This window comes from Symphodus melops (genome assembly GCF_947650265.1).
Source record: "Symphodus melops genome assembly, chromosome: 22".
Classification (NCBI taxonomy): domain Eukaryota; kingdom Metazoa; phylum Chordata; class Actinopteri; order Labriformes; family Labridae; genus Symphodus; species Symphodus melops.
The window spans coordinates 14,059,161-14,075,870 of NC_136712.1; the positions used below are offsets into that span (position 1 = coordinate 14,059,161).

At 38.3% G+C, this 16,710-nt stretch overlaps 2 protein-coding genes across 2 annotated transcripts in view; one reads left to right on the forward strand and one right to left on the reverse strand.

Annotated features, from left to right (window-relative positions):
- The first annotated feature begins 282 nt into the window (after window positions 1-282).
- Window positions 283-5,557, forward strand: redic1 (regulator of DNA class I crossover intermediates 1). Its single transcript, XM_079334839.1, has 15 exons — window positions 283-355; window positions 458-497; window positions 571-718; window positions 1,025-1,157; window positions 1,761-1,818; window positions 2,382-2,481; window positions 2,576-2,658; window positions 3,009-3,136; window positions 3,219-3,385; window positions 3,464-3,536; window positions 3,637-3,670; window positions 3,897-3,924; window positions 4,035-4,111; window positions 4,476-5,139; window positions 5,267-5,557. Exons 1-15 carry the CDS (start codon window positions 333-335, stop codon window positions 5,434-5,436), a joined length of 1,926 nt encoding a protein of 641 aa, XP_079190965.1. The 5' UTR covers window positions 283-332; the 3' UTR covers window positions 5,437-5,557.
- Window position 5,558: 1 nt separating this feature from the next.
- The window catches only part of slc2a13a (solute carrier family 2 member 13a), a gene marked incomplete at its 5' end in the record, with an annotated part of 73,523 nt that continues 62,371 nt past the window's right edge, over window positions 5,559-16,710 (reverse strand). Inside the window, 6 exons of the mRNA XM_079334838.1 lie at window positions 5,559-8,570; window positions 9,573-9,725; window positions 10,323-10,441; window positions 10,652-10,777; window positions 13,974-14,094; window positions 14,250-14,413. Coding sequence (XP_079190964.1) covers window positions 8,344-8,570; window positions 9,573-9,725; window positions 10,323-10,441; window positions 10,652-10,777; window positions 13,974-14,094; window positions 14,250-14,413 — 910 coding nt within the window. The 3' untranslated portion in view covers window positions 5,559-8,343. The remainder of the gene's footprint in view (window positions 8,571-9,572; window positions 9,726-10,322; window positions 10,442-10,651; window positions 10,778-13,973; window positions 14,095-14,249; window positions 14,414-16,710) is intronic.

Below are 16,710 nucleotides of genomic sequence, written 5' to 3' on the forward strand. Positions count from 1 at the left end.
ATTTCAGTTGGCGTGTTCACATGATTTGAACATCACTGAAATGTAACTGTTTAAAGTTGGAGTTAATGTTTTGTTCCCCACTTGATGACGATTTCGACGTCAGCAGGTGTTCGTGTGCATTTTAAAACTGGGAGAGTCGTTTTGCTGTTATGTCCGACACCACTTGAATGCACCATTGTTCCTCGCGCATCTCTACATATTAAAACATTTAGGTAGTGAACGTTAAAAAGCTACCCAGCTAAATGTTTAGTTAAGTAGCGTGTTTTTAGTCCACTGTTACTCTGACTCAGTTTATATTACTTCTCGAAAAAGTAACGTTACAGCCGTTCAAAATGAACTGGGTCGGGGGCACAAGGTAAGAGGGTTGAAGTAGCTATTTAACGCGAAAGCATAATTGTTTTATATAATGGCAAATTTGAGCGAAACTAGATAACGTTAACATACTGATTCATTGCAGAAATCGCTTAGTGATGAGAAATGATGCGAAAAAGCAAAAGGTAAGAGCCTATTTTATCCTATGATGCTTTACATTACAAGTAATAACACTTGCTGGTGTTACTCTTCTTCCAGGAATTCTTTGAAAGGAGAAAAATGCAACAGAAACTGAAAAACTTGGGTATTGCTCTGCCAGCTTCACCTCGAGGCACCACCTCCGGTAGTATGGACCTTGTGACTCTGTTTATCGTCAACCAGATTGCTGCAAAGAAAGAACATACAGGTGATGAATAAAGTTTGAGTACTGGGAAAAGGAAATAAGATACAATTGACATAACGATGATCAAAAACTATTGATTGATGGAAGGAAAAGCTTCATCAGGTCAGGACAACAATCCTGTCATCATTGCTAGTACTATATATATATATATATATATATATATATATATATATATATATATATATATATATAATAAGATTATATAATTATGGTAAACAATATATGATTAAAACTTTGTAATCACTACTAAAGCGCTGAGTGCTCATGTTCATATACCTCTGTGTGACAAAATATGTTGATGTGTTTCAGACCCTCCTAAAGTGGCAGTTCTTGGCGGCTATAAAGGAGGATCTAAGTACAAGAGGAATGAAGCGCTGGTTCTTCCAATGAGTCCCTGCTCGCCATCACAGCTGGAGCTTGTTGATAGTCAGTCTCAGTTTAGGTACAGTACAGTTGGAGGGTTTTTTTCTAACAAAAGCAACGTCAGATCCACTTGTCCTGTTTTTGAACAATTATTTTAATAACCGGAGTATCGACCAACCAGCAAAATGTGAAATAAACCCATCCAGTCCTTTGTTTGTGGTATAAGTTTTAGAACACAGAGAAAATGCTCTATTTCAAATGTGCTCCCCTTGTGATGTCACACAGGGATTTGGGTATAAAATAAATACCCCTCTCTTCTAGACTCTTCCTCCAGCCTAGAGCAAAACTTTTGCACATGTCTGCCACTTTTATTCTCGTTAGTAAAGGAGTGATGCCTACCGGGAAAACTCAGCGGGACTCATTGCATTTAAAGAGACGCAAGAGAGCTGGTTTCTACAGGGTCACAAACGTCCTCTGCTGCTTGAGTCATGTTATATTTTGACCAAATTAAAGCACAGATGCTTCCATTCAGACCACATGGGACTGTTTGAAAAGGGGGATAAATGTCCTCTTTAAAAATCATAATCTTGCAACCCATAAACTCCTTGATTACCACTGAATACCTTTTTCATCAAGCGCAAACTTGCAACATTTATTTGATGTATTATTTGTCAATGTGTAGCATTCAAGGAACAAGAAAAGGAAAAAACGTTATCCCTCAAGGATTCAAAAGTCGACAGGTGAGTCTCCTCAAAGCCACTCATATGCACCTTTTTTTCTTCAAAACATTTTTGTCTATGGAACTTTTGCCAATCATGGATAAATGGAAAACAATGAGACTTTATATAAGACTATTTATGTGGAACATTTCTTTGAATCTTAGTCCACAATCCTATTTATAGCCATAGATAGATACTTTATTGATCCCGAGGGAAAATTCAAGTATCACAATCTATAACTTTGTTATGGGCCAAGGCAGGATTGCTCCTTCCCTAGCCCCTCAGAGTATGCTTCTTTATTGTCTGCTTTCCTCTAAATGGGAAAGTAATTTACAGCATAAACATTATGCTGCATTGAATAAGGCTTTTAACTAGCAGTTGAGATCATCAACTTATTAAGAAAATGTTAACTGTGAGGAAAAATCAAGTGAGAAGCAAGGTCAATTACGAGGGTCAATGGTTCCTTACGATTTTTGCAACCACTTCAGTCCCTTCTGAATTCACTGAAACTAGACGCTGCATCCACTCTTTTAAACAGTTTATGGTTTGGACCCTTCTGCTCACTTTCTTTCGCCCCCTCTAAGCTGTCACCAGTGCTGGAGTCAGCTTTCTCAGACAACAGTGCATCCGACTACCTGCCACCCACAACTGACCCGTTCTCCTCAAGCTCATCAGCTTCCTCAGGTCAGACCTCCTGAATCATTTTTACAACGGTTCCTTCACATTGTTTGGTTTGAAAAGTCAATCAATTGAGGCCGATCGGCCATGGTTTCCCCAGGAATGTTCTCACTGCAACAGGCTCAGTTACCTCTGCACTATTCCTCTCCGACCTGGGACAAGTCAACGCTGGAGCAGAACAAGGTACAATGAAGAAAATAAAAATGTGTTGAAGAAAGGTTTCACGTTTATACAAGCATTATAGGCTATGTTTACAGTTGCAACTATGACACAGGCATTTAAAGGCAGGGTTGGTCATTCCCTCCAGATACACATTTAAAGATTTTGGTTGAAATTGTCTTTAGGGCCTGACAGTAATTAATTATTCATGTGTCTAAAATTATACAGGAAAAAAAATCTGTCATCTGTAGCAGCTGTAAGCCAGTTGATGGGAAATATCTGTGAGCTTTAAGGACGCTTCGAGCCTTAACATTGACATTGTCCTTTAAAGAAAAATGATTAGCATGATATTTAATCTGAATATATTTTGCTAGTTTCAGCCTTTTTCTCAGGCCAGAGGCATGATGGACAGAACCCCCTGGACCAATAAATCAAACCCACCCCTCTACCAACTGGAGACACCCACAGTAGCCCAAGCCCTGTTTGGAAGTCCAGAGAACTTGTGAGAAAAACTACAAAGGGAGTTTTTTTTCCCCTTCCTGTGGTTGAATTAAAACACTTAAAGCATACGCATGTTATCGCAGTATCCCAGAGGTCAGAGACCGTGCAGAACAGCAGGCCACCTTCTCTCTAAACCAACCGAAGGAGACAGAACCCTTGCTGGGTTTCACTCTTCAACAGGCAGAGACGGAACAGCAGTTTCAGGAAGACTTCTTTGGGGGCTTCAGCACTGAGGAATGTGGAGGAGACGGTGAATACTGCAACTTTTAAGTAACCACAGTGACCTTTTTAAAAAAAAAAAAAAGATTAATCGAAAGTTTGATTTCAGTTTGTCATGTTGGGAGGGGAACATCAAAGATCTATCTCAGAGATGAAACACCTGTCACAGATTCAACACCACAGTAGGTGTTTGTCCATGAAAATGAATGTATGTGTTTATTATCTTTTATATGTTATGTTCTGTGATTGTGTCCACATGTTGTTTGTTGACCTCACTTATAGAACTGTACCTGACTCACCAGACATGGAAGTACAGGTAAGCTGTAATGAATTGTGTGTGTGTGTGCGTGTGTGCGTGTGCGTGTTAGCCTTCAGTGACCACAGATCAGGAGAGTTTGTTTTTGTCATTGAATAAACACTAAATTTGAAAGGAAGAATATTCACCTGGAAGTAAATGATTAATAACATTTCATCATCATCATGAGGATTATTAATGGGCATGATGTGCTTTTGATGTATGGTTCATGTTGTTGTATCTACAGCTCTCCAACTGCACAGATGTTAACTGTTGTAAGTGTCTGAAGCATCACTGCTTATATATATTATTATTATCAATTCATTCATGTGTACATGTAAAACTGCAGTAAAATTAAGAGATGTTTGTCGTTTCTATATAACAGCTTGTCTTCAACACAACTATTGTCCAATGAGTTGCTGTCACGTGTCACCAGGTTACCTCAGTTCTGATTCAGAGGAAGTAAGTTTGGGATATTTTGCTCTTGTGTTGTATCTATAAATGTAACACAGTCAAAGTTTTGTGTGAATTTTGTAACTCGTATGACTGTTCCTTTGAATTATTGCAACACCCTGAACACATACATGCACACTGCTTCTCAACAAGTGATCTCACAGTCCCAATCAACAATTGCCAGAAATATGCAATGGAAGATGGCAAATGCGCATTTCACAGTACCATTGAGAAAATACGTTTCCCGTGACACATCGGATCACCCTGGACAGATTGTGAACTGTGCAAAAAAAAAAAAATTGTTGATGTTGAATATTTTTAATCAATATCCAATATTAAAATATCAATTTGTTGTTTTTCCACTGTATTTTAGGCTCAACAGTGCTATCATTCTTGTCCCACTGCTGTTCATTCATATATGGATCAAATCTTCTGCGGGGGTTCAACCCTCGGCTTACATGACGATGAACACATCCATCCAAGGCTTCCCACCCCTTCTTTAAAACCCCAAACGAACCTCCTAGATAATCAGGAAGTTATAGAGTATATGGCTAGCTCAGATAAAGGTGTAGGAAGTACTGGACAACAGACAGGAAGAAGCACAGATCGCTTTGGAACGGAGCTGTGCAAGTGCAAGAAAACATCCAATGACAGTCAGGATGTGGCAACTCAAACTGATGACAAACCCATGGCTGAAACATGCGATGCCTCGACTCAGTGCAGCTTTGTTTTACACGATGTAAGCAAAGCCACTGCTTTCAACTTGTTCCTGCCGCCTTTGGATCTGTCAGTAAAACATCCGGCCACAAGGAGGCAGACTAATACTACTTCAGAGCCAAATACACAGGCAGTGTCAACAGGCAATGGATGGAATGGAGGGAAGCACGTGCCCTGGAGCGACAACATATCCAGGACTAGTTCCCTATTAAAAAACAAGATTATAAACAAATTCCCTGCTGTCAACAGTGAGGAAAAAGGGATCCCACAGAGACCCAGAAACCCCTTTGGAGATGTGCTGAGCATGACTGATGGCAAAGGTATAATGTCAAAGAATAAGAAATAATAATTAGTGGAATTAAAGTGATGCAGATTCCTCTGATAAAGACAACAGATCCTGGATGTTTAATTGAATTCTCATCTTCTCTCTTATTTTTACTGACTTAGGCGAGGAGAATAGAGAGGGCAAAGATGAGAGAGGGCTTGAAGAAGATGGCCGGCTGATGAGGGAGGAGGTCACATGTGCCACAAAGGTAAACAGACTCCCAGAACAGACCGAAACACTTCAGGAGATAGCCGACATTTTACTCCTGCTCAAGCAGAGGAAAGACGAGTGACGGTGAGAAGGGACGAAGTAAGCAAGGCAGAGGAATATTTCTCCATCACATTATTAAAGTTTATTGTGTACGTATTTAACTCTTGGTGTGCTACGTTTTTGAATAAAGAAATAAAGCGTTACTATGATTCATCCGTTTATTTCTTTCCCAATATACATATTCAAGTGTCATGAAGATTTATTTTCTTTAGAATATAAAGTCTAGCAAAACATTTACAGCTTGAACATTAATCAAATATACTATACATCACTTTTTTGTTTTTACTTTTGTAACAGTAGAAACACACATGGTTGATTCACATTGAAAAAAATTGCAACCTTCCACTATAAATACACATTTAATACTCCCTCTGCCGCAGAGAGGAGGAGTTACACAACTTGTTAACGGCTGAACAGCACATAATATCTTGACAAGAAGCAGCCTGGAACAGCTATACTAAATATTAGGCCAACACAACTGTCAGTGAACTATAGTGTTATGGAGATTTGTCTGCGCGTGTTAACTATAGTCATACTTTGAAGTATTAAAGAAGTTTGTGTGGTGTTTACAAAGCTCAACCTGGATGGATCATTCCGACAGTGGAAACAATACCTTCAAACGGAATTGTTTAGAGCTACTTTTATGAAGCTTTAAGCTAGACTGCATTTGTATGAAATGTAAACAAGCCCATTTTAGGACATTTGAAGACACTGTTAAATCTTTAAAACTAACTTATATCATGAAGAAATTATGTCAGTCTCTATGTCCATTTCTTTTTTCTGATGGTTTCAGACAGAGCAAAAGAAATATCACAATCATTGATGCTAGTGCTTCATTCTACTTTGAGGAGTTACTACATTGAATAAACCGTGTATTTAACATTGGTATTATATCCCACCAGTTTATCATTGATTGAGACCAGTTTGCCCACTTTAAGAACTGTCCATTACGTCAGTGGTTCTCAACTGGTGTATCCTCAGGACCCACCACCAACTGCTTCATGACAAACGTGACATATTTCTGATATTTTTCCACCAATCAGATTACCTAATGAAACATTGTGCAGATTTGTCCTTAACACGGTACAAAACATGTGACATAGAGCTATGAAATGAAGTGATACAAATTGACTTTAAAACAGTTTTTTGTTTTTTTTCCAGGCACACTTTAGGGACCCACTACACAGTTCTGCCACCTGCTTTTGGGTCCTGACCCGCCAGTTGATAACTACTGCTTTACATGATATGATATGTTAGAGAGACCAGTTTATTGGACACAGTTACAGCTCAGCCTGATGATGCCTTATATACCTTATCTGTATTGTTACACAAAGGTACTGTGTAGTCTAATTTCAAACGTTTTTGGGACAAAGAAACATGAATATCTGACTAAAAGATGTTACCTCACAAAGCTATACAAATTTACAAAACAACATTGCAAATTACCCTAAAGCTTACTCCTTGAATTTCTGACACGAAAACCACGTAGATATGCTTTGCTTTTTGTACATAAGGCTATGGAGGAAGACAAAACTCTAAAAACATGAAATCATGAAATCATAGTAAAAAAATAATATTTCATCACACATAAAGTTGCATTCATGTACATGTCAAATAAATATAAAAGCTATGTAAACACAATTCTCATAACACACAGGACATATCATGACATAATACATCAACTTCAGGGATTGGTACTCAAAAAGCGGCCACTAGGCACCTTCACAATACACAGGCACTAATATTATAATGTTTAAGGTGTAATGAAATACTAAAATACAAGTCTCAATCAGGGAAAAAAAATGGTTTAGTCAGTTAGTCAACCACTTTCTTTGCTGGACATCCTACAATGTATCCTGCAATAACAACCTCCAACCATGAGTGGTTCATGACATATAGAGGAGTCTGACATGGGTTCATGATATAACACAAGAACACTCCATCCATCGTATGAGGTTAAAAACTGACAAAGGGGTTAAAGATCTAACCCTGAGAAATCTAGGGTTAAATAGATGAGTGATTTGTTGCAAAGATATCATATAAATAACACTTTTTTTTTTAAATAGACGGATAATAAAACCAAAGCAACCAACCCTGTTTCTTTCAGTGCTACTAGGTTGGTGAGTGGTTTTGCTCAGGCACCAACTAACATTTCTCGTTTTCTAAACTTCATCTATATACTGTACATCTCTGGTGTTTGCTTTTCATGAAGAAATATCAGTGACCACAAACTACGACTGTCATCAGATGAAGAACTAACATTAGTGTGCTAAACTAAAAGCATGATGAACATTTGTATGTGTAATGTATTTCTCATAGAAAGGCATAATGGTAGCTTAGATTAACCGTAGTCACAACTTCTGTGGATGCACAGACCTGGTTTTGAAAGACTGCATTGACCAACAATTTTTGGATGGAGCTCTAAATGGAAACATTCTTAACATAACGCTAGGATGTGTCATCTTTCAACTGTTGTAATGCATGTATAGAAACATTAATAAATCTAAGTAGAGCATATTATCATCTGTGTTCAAGAGAGAGGGAAGTGTGGTGTATACGTGTACATCAAGTTTGTGTTCAACAGTCATGTTTCCACTGTTCGACAGTTATGGACTGTAGATATTTGATGAACATGGCTGATCAATGATGCAAAATCTGGAGTCAGTTTGCCCTCAATTTAAAGAAAATACTAATAAAATATTCATACTCATTCTACTAGCTGATAAAAGCATTGTCATTGGATTTGAATTCCTGAATTGAAAGTGAACTCACTCACATTCCTGATACAAGCAAAATGCCTTATACACTGATTCTTTAGCGCATAATAAGAGTGAGCAAGAGGAAAAATCAATCAGACAACAAATTAGCATGTTTCAGTAATCACCAAAGTGAAAGAAACACCCACAAGTCTATTGATACGGAAAACACTCTAGTCTACATCAGATGCATCGTTGTCCGATAGATGGTAGTTTGAACCTTTGACTCTAATGTATTCAACCTGCCGTCCCTCGTCTGAATCTGAGGCGCCGCAGGAACAAAGCTGGTTTTCAAAGAGTGCCTCAATCTCCTCCAGACGCCGGCCTTTTGTCTCCGGCAGGCACCCGAACACGAAGAAGAAACCCAGCAAAGCCAAGCTGGAATAGAGGAAAAAAGCTCCTGGGGAGATGGAAAAAAACCAAAAAAAAAACAAGAGCACACTTGTCACTGAGGACAGCCACCCACAAGCAGAAGAAACAAATAGCTGCAGTTTTCAAGAGCAGTGTCGCTTGTTATTTACAGGATCTGTAGTCATTTCTCGAGAGGAAAGGAAACACTGGTGGTCACAGCAGATCCTGAGGGCAGCTTATATTGGATGTTGACTGCTCATGAACTTCTATGGACAAGTGTGCACTTTCAAACGGAATTGTTTTACCAATCTGAAGTATTCCTTCCAAGCTGCTTGTCAGCACGTGTTAAATAGTAATATGCGTCCTGTCAACATGCCATCATGGCAAGGTTAACGGGAGATGGATACACAGAGAAAAGCTAAGAAGAATTCATACAGAAACATTCTTGACAGAGGTTTAATTAGATTTCCTGACCTCTGTGATCTCTATTTGCGACCCCTCAAAGCAGAATGGTATTTGAAAACTACAGCCAAGTATGCTAACGAACATAACCTTTTCTTTTACATCATAATGTTTCTTCAGCTCTAAACCTGTTTGTCATTGTTGGTGAAAATGTTTTGCACACTAGACGAATGGATGATTAACTTAAACAGGTAATTAACCTGCCGCATCTCTGGATGGCTCCACAATCACCCCTGATGGATCGATTACCAGCTCTACAAAAGGTCAGTTCCTTCCTGTCTGAGGAGAAACCTGCTGTTGTAGCCCATTGACTGAGGATGTATGGAAGAGGGTCTGGAATAAAAGGTTGCTAACACCTCAGGATATCCGTCACCTTTTCTCATGTTATGAAAGATCTGATGGGGGGGAGGGGGGCGTCATCAGAAATTGGATGATGATTGACAGCATTCATTATTGGAAGTAATTGTTTGACCTGAATGCAATTAAGTGCAGATTTCACATTGGGTGTATAAAAATAGTTTCCCTGCTTTGTCTTGATCCACAATTACAATAAAGATAATTTGGTTAAGTTAAAAAAGCAGACCCTGACCATAGTAAGTGAAGTACTGTGCCAAGTGGAGGAAGGTGACAGACACAAGGATGTTGAAGGTCCAGTTGACTCCGGCTGCACAAGCATTCCCTGTGCTCCTTGCCCACAGAGGGTAGATCTCTGAATTAATGGTCCAGGGCATCGGACCCATCCCTGATAGAAAAATCAACGATTACATCATGAGGACATAAAGACAAGGACAAACAAATGGGCCAGCAGTGTAGTTCTGACCATGCCATTTTCTCATGATATAAAGGCTTATGCTCATATGTTTGACATGTGTTTCTTGTATAAATAGAAATAATGAAGTTAATGCCTATGTATGTTTGCATTCCTTTTCAAAATAAAACTTACATTTATTGTTTACCTTGTATTGTTTTATACCTACAATTATTCAAAAATGTGGAAAACAATAAAAACAAAGAAAAACCCTTCTTTTAGTAGATGTGCACTACATACAGCTTACACTAGCTATATTATAATAATATAGTATACTGTATCATTGATAATGCTGTTATTGTCGTGTGTCCAAACTTTTCACTGGTAGAGTATCTTAAAAAACACAAAAGTTAAACCTTATGCTGAAGAGTGAAAAGTATGATCGTAAGATATTTCATGCTTTATTGTCAATATACAAGTACAATGAAGCACTGTTAGAGCAATCTTGTAAATGTCATCAAAAAAAGTATATTAGAAAACACTATAACCCAGAAAACTCTAATGTCAGAGAACTAAGGTGTAAACACCCACCTGGAGCAAAAGCAGCCAGGTAGAGCACAAGACCCAGTAAAACCAGCCATGAGAACGAGGTGGGACAGTAGTTGTAGGCCCAGTACGTCTGATCTTTCATCAAGCTGGAGTTGGAGCATCTAACAGAGGGAGGCACACTCATTGTTTTTATAGGTCACATTTGTAACTCCCAATTTAATCTGAAAGGTGTCGTTTCCCATCAAAAGCTTTACCTTTAACACAATTCATTCATACATACAACGTAATCCGAAGTTCTCCCACTACATTCAAACCCCCCTCAGTTGCATCCTTAACAACTTCACATACTCACACAGCATCCTGTGACTCACCTGCCCCATGCTGCGTGCTCAGTGGTGGCCTTATTGATTGGAACACAGGAGGAGGTGAGGAGTGCTGAGCCATTCTCACGGTAACAGAAACCACACCTCGGGTCCAGCATGCAGGGCTCACACATCCTGCACGCAAATCAGCGAAAAGAACAAAATGAGCTATAATTTAAGTGAACACAATCATGATGTGTAGCAGCCCTCCAATTCACATTGTATTGTTGTTTTCTTTCTTTTTTTTGCTGATTTCTAGACTAATGACAAACTTTGGAAGTATAGTATGATGTTGTTGACACAATCAAGCCTATTTAATACAATTGCACGAGATGATAGATAGATAGATAGATAGATAGATGGATACTTTATTGATCCCGAGGGAAATTCAAGTACACTGACAGAAAAAAAACCTTTTTAAATCCCCATATAAAGACTTTCATATAGAATTGCCTCATTACCAAAAGTAGTGTTAATGAATGCATGGGACGTTCCCCACGCTCTTGACAAAAATGTGAAATCAAAAACAAAACTAATTCAATCGAATTCATTCCACCTTCATCTAGTTTTAAGTCTTTATTCATTAAAGAAAGAACATTTTGTCAGTTAATTTACTGGGACATGTGAGAGGAATGGGTGTGAAATGCTGATTTACTGATCATCATTTTTAAAGGAGCACACTCAGTGTCACCGTGTGTTGTTAAAGCGCTTGTATGATGTGCAGTGATTGTGTATTTTCAGAGGTCTATATGTATGCAGTCTGCTGACATTCTGATTACAGGACACCTTTCTCTGAAAAAAAAAAAAAAAAAAAAAAAAGCTTCCACCAATATCAGAGGGTGGCAAAAGCAAATACTGTAGCATGAAGAGAAGAATCACAGATACCATTCAAACAATGCAATTTTAAACAAGGGTGAATATTCTTTACATGCATTTCTTCACCAGGTATAACATCAATTTAAAAAAAAACAGCAACATAAAACATAATAATAAAAAATGCATCACTAACAACACTAACAAAAAAACAGCATCTTGTAGCGTCTTCCTTTTCTCGATATGAAATGGTATAAAATTGAAACTCTGTCATATTTAACTCACCTCTAAACTGCAACACAAATGATACTTTCATGTCTTCTTCATCTTAATGGATCATTAACTAGCAATACATTTGAACTGTTTTACTTTTTTTCCACATGCATTTCACATTTCATTATCCATCCACCCATGCATATTCTAGACAGTTTTGGTGCTAAAATTGTTTATGTGTAGGTCAGTGAAAAATATGGAAACATAACGAATAAAATAAGGCAGCAGCTATTATTTCAGCTGGCAAATTATTTCTGATGGCCTCAACAAGGGGCCGTGCTTTGATCTCTTTGTGTCTTCTTAGCTGCAATGCATGAATGGACATTTTATTGAGAAGCAACCCCATAAGTAACATCGTAAACTCCACTGGAGACATCTGAAGAAAGAATTCTACTATGGTGCGTCAATCAATGGACTCGAGTGGCCTGTGGTGGCCGCGATGCTTCCATGCAGCCTCGGTCAGTGGGACAGTGTGTGTGGGCTCATGTGAAATAAAGTGAACTCAATGAAACCACTACAGTACAGTGTGGTAAAAGCTCTCATCTCTTCAAATTACTGCTCTGTTTGTGTTGGTGTGGTGGTATGTGTTATAGTGAGTGGGTGCTGGGCAGCCAGTCCATTACGTGCTGTTTGTTGTCATGATGAAAGACCGTCGATACACACAAGTTTCAACTTGTGTATGTGTAAGTGATAATGAACTAGGTCACAGAGTTACATGAAAACACACTCAGGGTGTCTGCGTGTGTTTGCCCTTTGTTGCCAACAGAGACGATAACGAGAACTGTAGTGAATTTAGCCTTAAAGCTCGAGAGGTTAATAGATAACAATATAAACACAGTAATGCATCAATGGCAAACCATTGCTTTAACCCTCTATCGCACCTAAGCACTTTTTGGTGTTTTGACTTTTTATTTCTAGCATATTTTATCCTTTTTTCATGCATATTGTTGATGATTTCTTTAAGGTTGTGCATTTTTGAGTGTTCTATAATTTTGTCATGTATTTTCTATTTTTAGCATTTTGTAAAAAATATAGCATGAAAAACTCATTTTACGCATCCTTCGCACATAAATGTGCGCATTGAAACCCATTCAAATCATTATTTTTGATCCTGCTTGAATATAAAGTATAAAACATGCATCTTCTCATTCCTCCCCTTCATTTGAAGCATGGGGCTTTAAGTGTGTGCTCTGAGGGATTCATTTCCTGATGATGTCATTTTTACCAAATATGGTAAATACTCACAGTGTGAGTATTTGACGCTGAACAAAAAATAATAATGCATATAAATAAATGTTGCTGCGAATCTTTCACATATACCAGGCTGCAATGATCAAGCCATAAATAATCAAGTTTTCATTAAGTATATTGAAAATTAATCAGTTATTGTGAATTTTAGATCATAAAATAGGGTTGCATCATGACAAAAACATGGCAATTTAAGGGTTAAAAAACAAACTAATTCATTAACATTTAATATGTATGATTAGGACTGATGCAGATTCATAACATTATAAAAAAAACACTATAATTTATAAAAAATTTATAGCTTGAGTTTTTTGGTGCGAAGGTTACATAATGTAAATATTTTAAAGGTGCATCTAAGGGTTAAATAACCATTGATATTCAATTAGGTAAAACAAGAAATAAATGTTGTCTTCAATAATATGATTCTAATTCACAGATGCATATGTTCATAATGGTATTAAAACACAGAGAACATATTCAATATCAAACCTGTCATCAGAAAAACTTGGCATATTAGTGCTGGCTTACAGCTGAAGTAGTGCACCAAAAAAAGTTTAAACATAGTAAAAGTGTATTAATGTACAGTATGTGTGAGTGCAATATCTTCAACAAAATAAGATTTACATCTCCTGAAGCTCAACGTCACTTTCTTCCTGCACTCTGGATTAATATTCTGAGATTGCAAAATATTAAGGGCTTTACTCAGAAGAAGGGTAGAGTGAAAAGACTCATACACAGTCATCAGAAACTTCTCAAGCTGTAATTTTTCTTTAACCCTCTGCAAAGTCTTTTTTTGTATCGTGCAATTACAATTGGGAGTTTGAGGGCTCAAAACAATAAACTTAGAATGTGATATGTAGCATATAATGGGCTCTAATTAACCAATATGTTTTGCCATGTTTAGCAATAAAGGCAGGCCATAAGGACTAATACTAAGCCTTGTGGTTGCTCAGCACCCATGCAGGTTAATGAACGCTTATTGGATGCATTTACTCACTGGTATTTGGAGCAGGTTGTGTTGGCCAATGATGGGTCCAAGGGATGGAAGGTGACAGGAGGACTGTACTGGGCAGACATCAAAAAACCGATGGCCAAGAGACTCAAGCTCAAACATGTACCTGTCAGAAAACATGTCAATTTGTTGAGAATCAGAATGGTTGCTTCATTACTTAAACAGTGCATCTGATTCATCCAATGTAATTGTGATGTTCATGTCGAATAAAGACGGTTATTAGGATTTGTAAGGGTGAAGACCTGATGTGGAGCCGATTACCTATGAGACTGCCCAGGGTGAGCTTCCTGCGCCCCACCCTGTCCACCATCCACACTCCCAGCAGGGTAAAAAGGAAGTTGGTGAGGGTGGTGAGTCCAGCTAGCCAGATTGCAAGCCTGTCGTCCCGCACTCCTGACATCTGCAGGATGGTGGCACTGTAGTACCTATGGGAAACAAGGACAGCAGAAATGTAACCACTTCACTCCCTCAGGGAGTGCATATAATTTGGCATCAGCACACTGAACATAAAATCCCATATGAAATGTTAATGCTGTAGATGTAGTTATTTATTGTAGATAATGTGGATTATTTTAAACTATCTTGAGCACTACGTTTGTGAGAACTTGTAGGGTGTAAGGGCTCCTTTCACGTGGACGATGTAAGGAAACTGCTGGGATGTGTTTTTGTTTTCTTTCTGGTGCAGGTAAACAGAGTTACCCAGATATCTGTATGCAGGGAAACCTGTGTAATTCGCAAGCTGCTTCAACATTATAAAAGAGCAGCAAGGGACCTGTTATAATTACAAGAAACCTTTTGAACCTATGGCATGGGTGAGCCAGTGTAATGTGGCAACAATGAAAACAAATGTTTGTGTGCCACATAAGTGAACTTAAAGCTTTCCATTTTTTTTATGTGCCTTTAAGGCAGGCATATTTGGCACGCTTCCCTTTCACCATAATATACCATTCTTAATATTCAAGCTGAAAAGGAGTGCAACCATTTAGGTCATTTTACTAGGTGCAAACGCAAATCTTAATCTTTGACGCAAATCTTTACTCTGCCCAGATTTGCGTCTCCTGCAGGTTAGACAGTCATGCAGGCTAGCCTGTTAAGCTGCTTTCTCAGACGTTCATTGTCAGTGCACATCCTAGGCAGAGTGAGATGTGTGAGGTGGTGTCCTGGTCACCTGATTGCATCATCTCAAGGCTTGGTACATGCAATAAATGGGGACTCAGAGGTTGCTTACATGTCACTTTGTCAATAAAGCATGGCCGTCATTCATGCAACAACGTGTGACAAACCTATCAGTGGCAGAAGATGTATAAATATTATTGACATTCACAAAACATCTTCTGTATATTTGCAGTAATATAACACATAGGAAATAATATTAATGAATGCAAAACATTGTCAAGAGAAGTCAACCATCCAACAAAAACTGCAAAAATTCATTCAAAGTCCACGGAAATGTAGCTTCTCCTACTCCTAACATGTAACACTCGTCCCTCGCCCCCCTCGTTGAAAATGGGTTTGTGACATCACAAAACCATGATGTCACTGATACAAGCCCATTGGCTCATTGTAGCAAGCACAACCTCCCTTCGAACTGACTGTAGCATTCCAAATATGCTAAAAGGGGCTGGAGATATTGAAAACAAAGTCAATCGACTGGCCAATTACGAGAGAGCAGATCGACCGACCAATAAGATCAGACTTGGCACAGTGGGGACCCTTTTTTTGTTGTTGTTTGTATTTTTCTTCGTGGGGGATTCTGAGCATTAGAAACACAGGCAGATGAGAGCGCCTGCATGGGAGTGATTGTGAACGTACTTTAGCAGACATACAATAGATAAATGAACCCCAAAAAAGGGCATCACATTGGACCTTTAACATCTCTTTTTCTCTTCTCACACAGTATATTTATGCTTGCAATCCTGGCACCATGTTGCTCATATAGGCAGATTACCTCCAATCACCATCAACATAGCTCTACACAGGCTGTGGTCAACAATACAGACACCTGCATGGGGTCCATTTCCCACTTCATTATAATTTGATGCGAGTATGATCGAGGGAATTACATGAACACATAAGATGGCAACACCAACGCACCTGCAGGACTCTCTATAAAGTGTGATTATGGAAATGATATGATGAAAGATGGAATTTAAAGAAACACTTTCTCTCACACGTTGCAAAGCAGCTTGTAAAAAAAAACCCAAACTTCAGCAGATTCCAAAAACCCACAGAGAATGCCACACAAAACAAAGAAGGTATAACTCATTAAAGAAAAAAGCCAAAATAAAAAAAGTGTCCCGCATTGTCTGCCTCTCTGTGTCTCTACAGGCCGCTCAGAATAAGCATCCTGCTTTTCATCTTTTCAAAGGAACTATCTCCCTCTTGCTTTCTCCCGTTGCAAAAACAAAGACATCCATTTAAGGGATTTACATAATAACTCTTTATTTTCGTTGCCTTGGCATCTAGGGAGACAGAGAAAGAACAGGAGAAAAAGAGATTTTTTAAAAACTTTTTGTTCAGGTTTTGGCACTTGATGTACCATATGTATATTAACAGAATGTTTTATGAGTCATCAGCCAACTTTGTTACTTAAAAAAAAAAGAGATGAGCAGGCACAAAGGCAAACATGCCTTGGACATAATCAAATACACTCAAAAAGAAAATAGTTGGTTTCAGCATCAGCAGGAGTAAAAGCTCTATTTTTGTTCTTAACAGTGCAGCC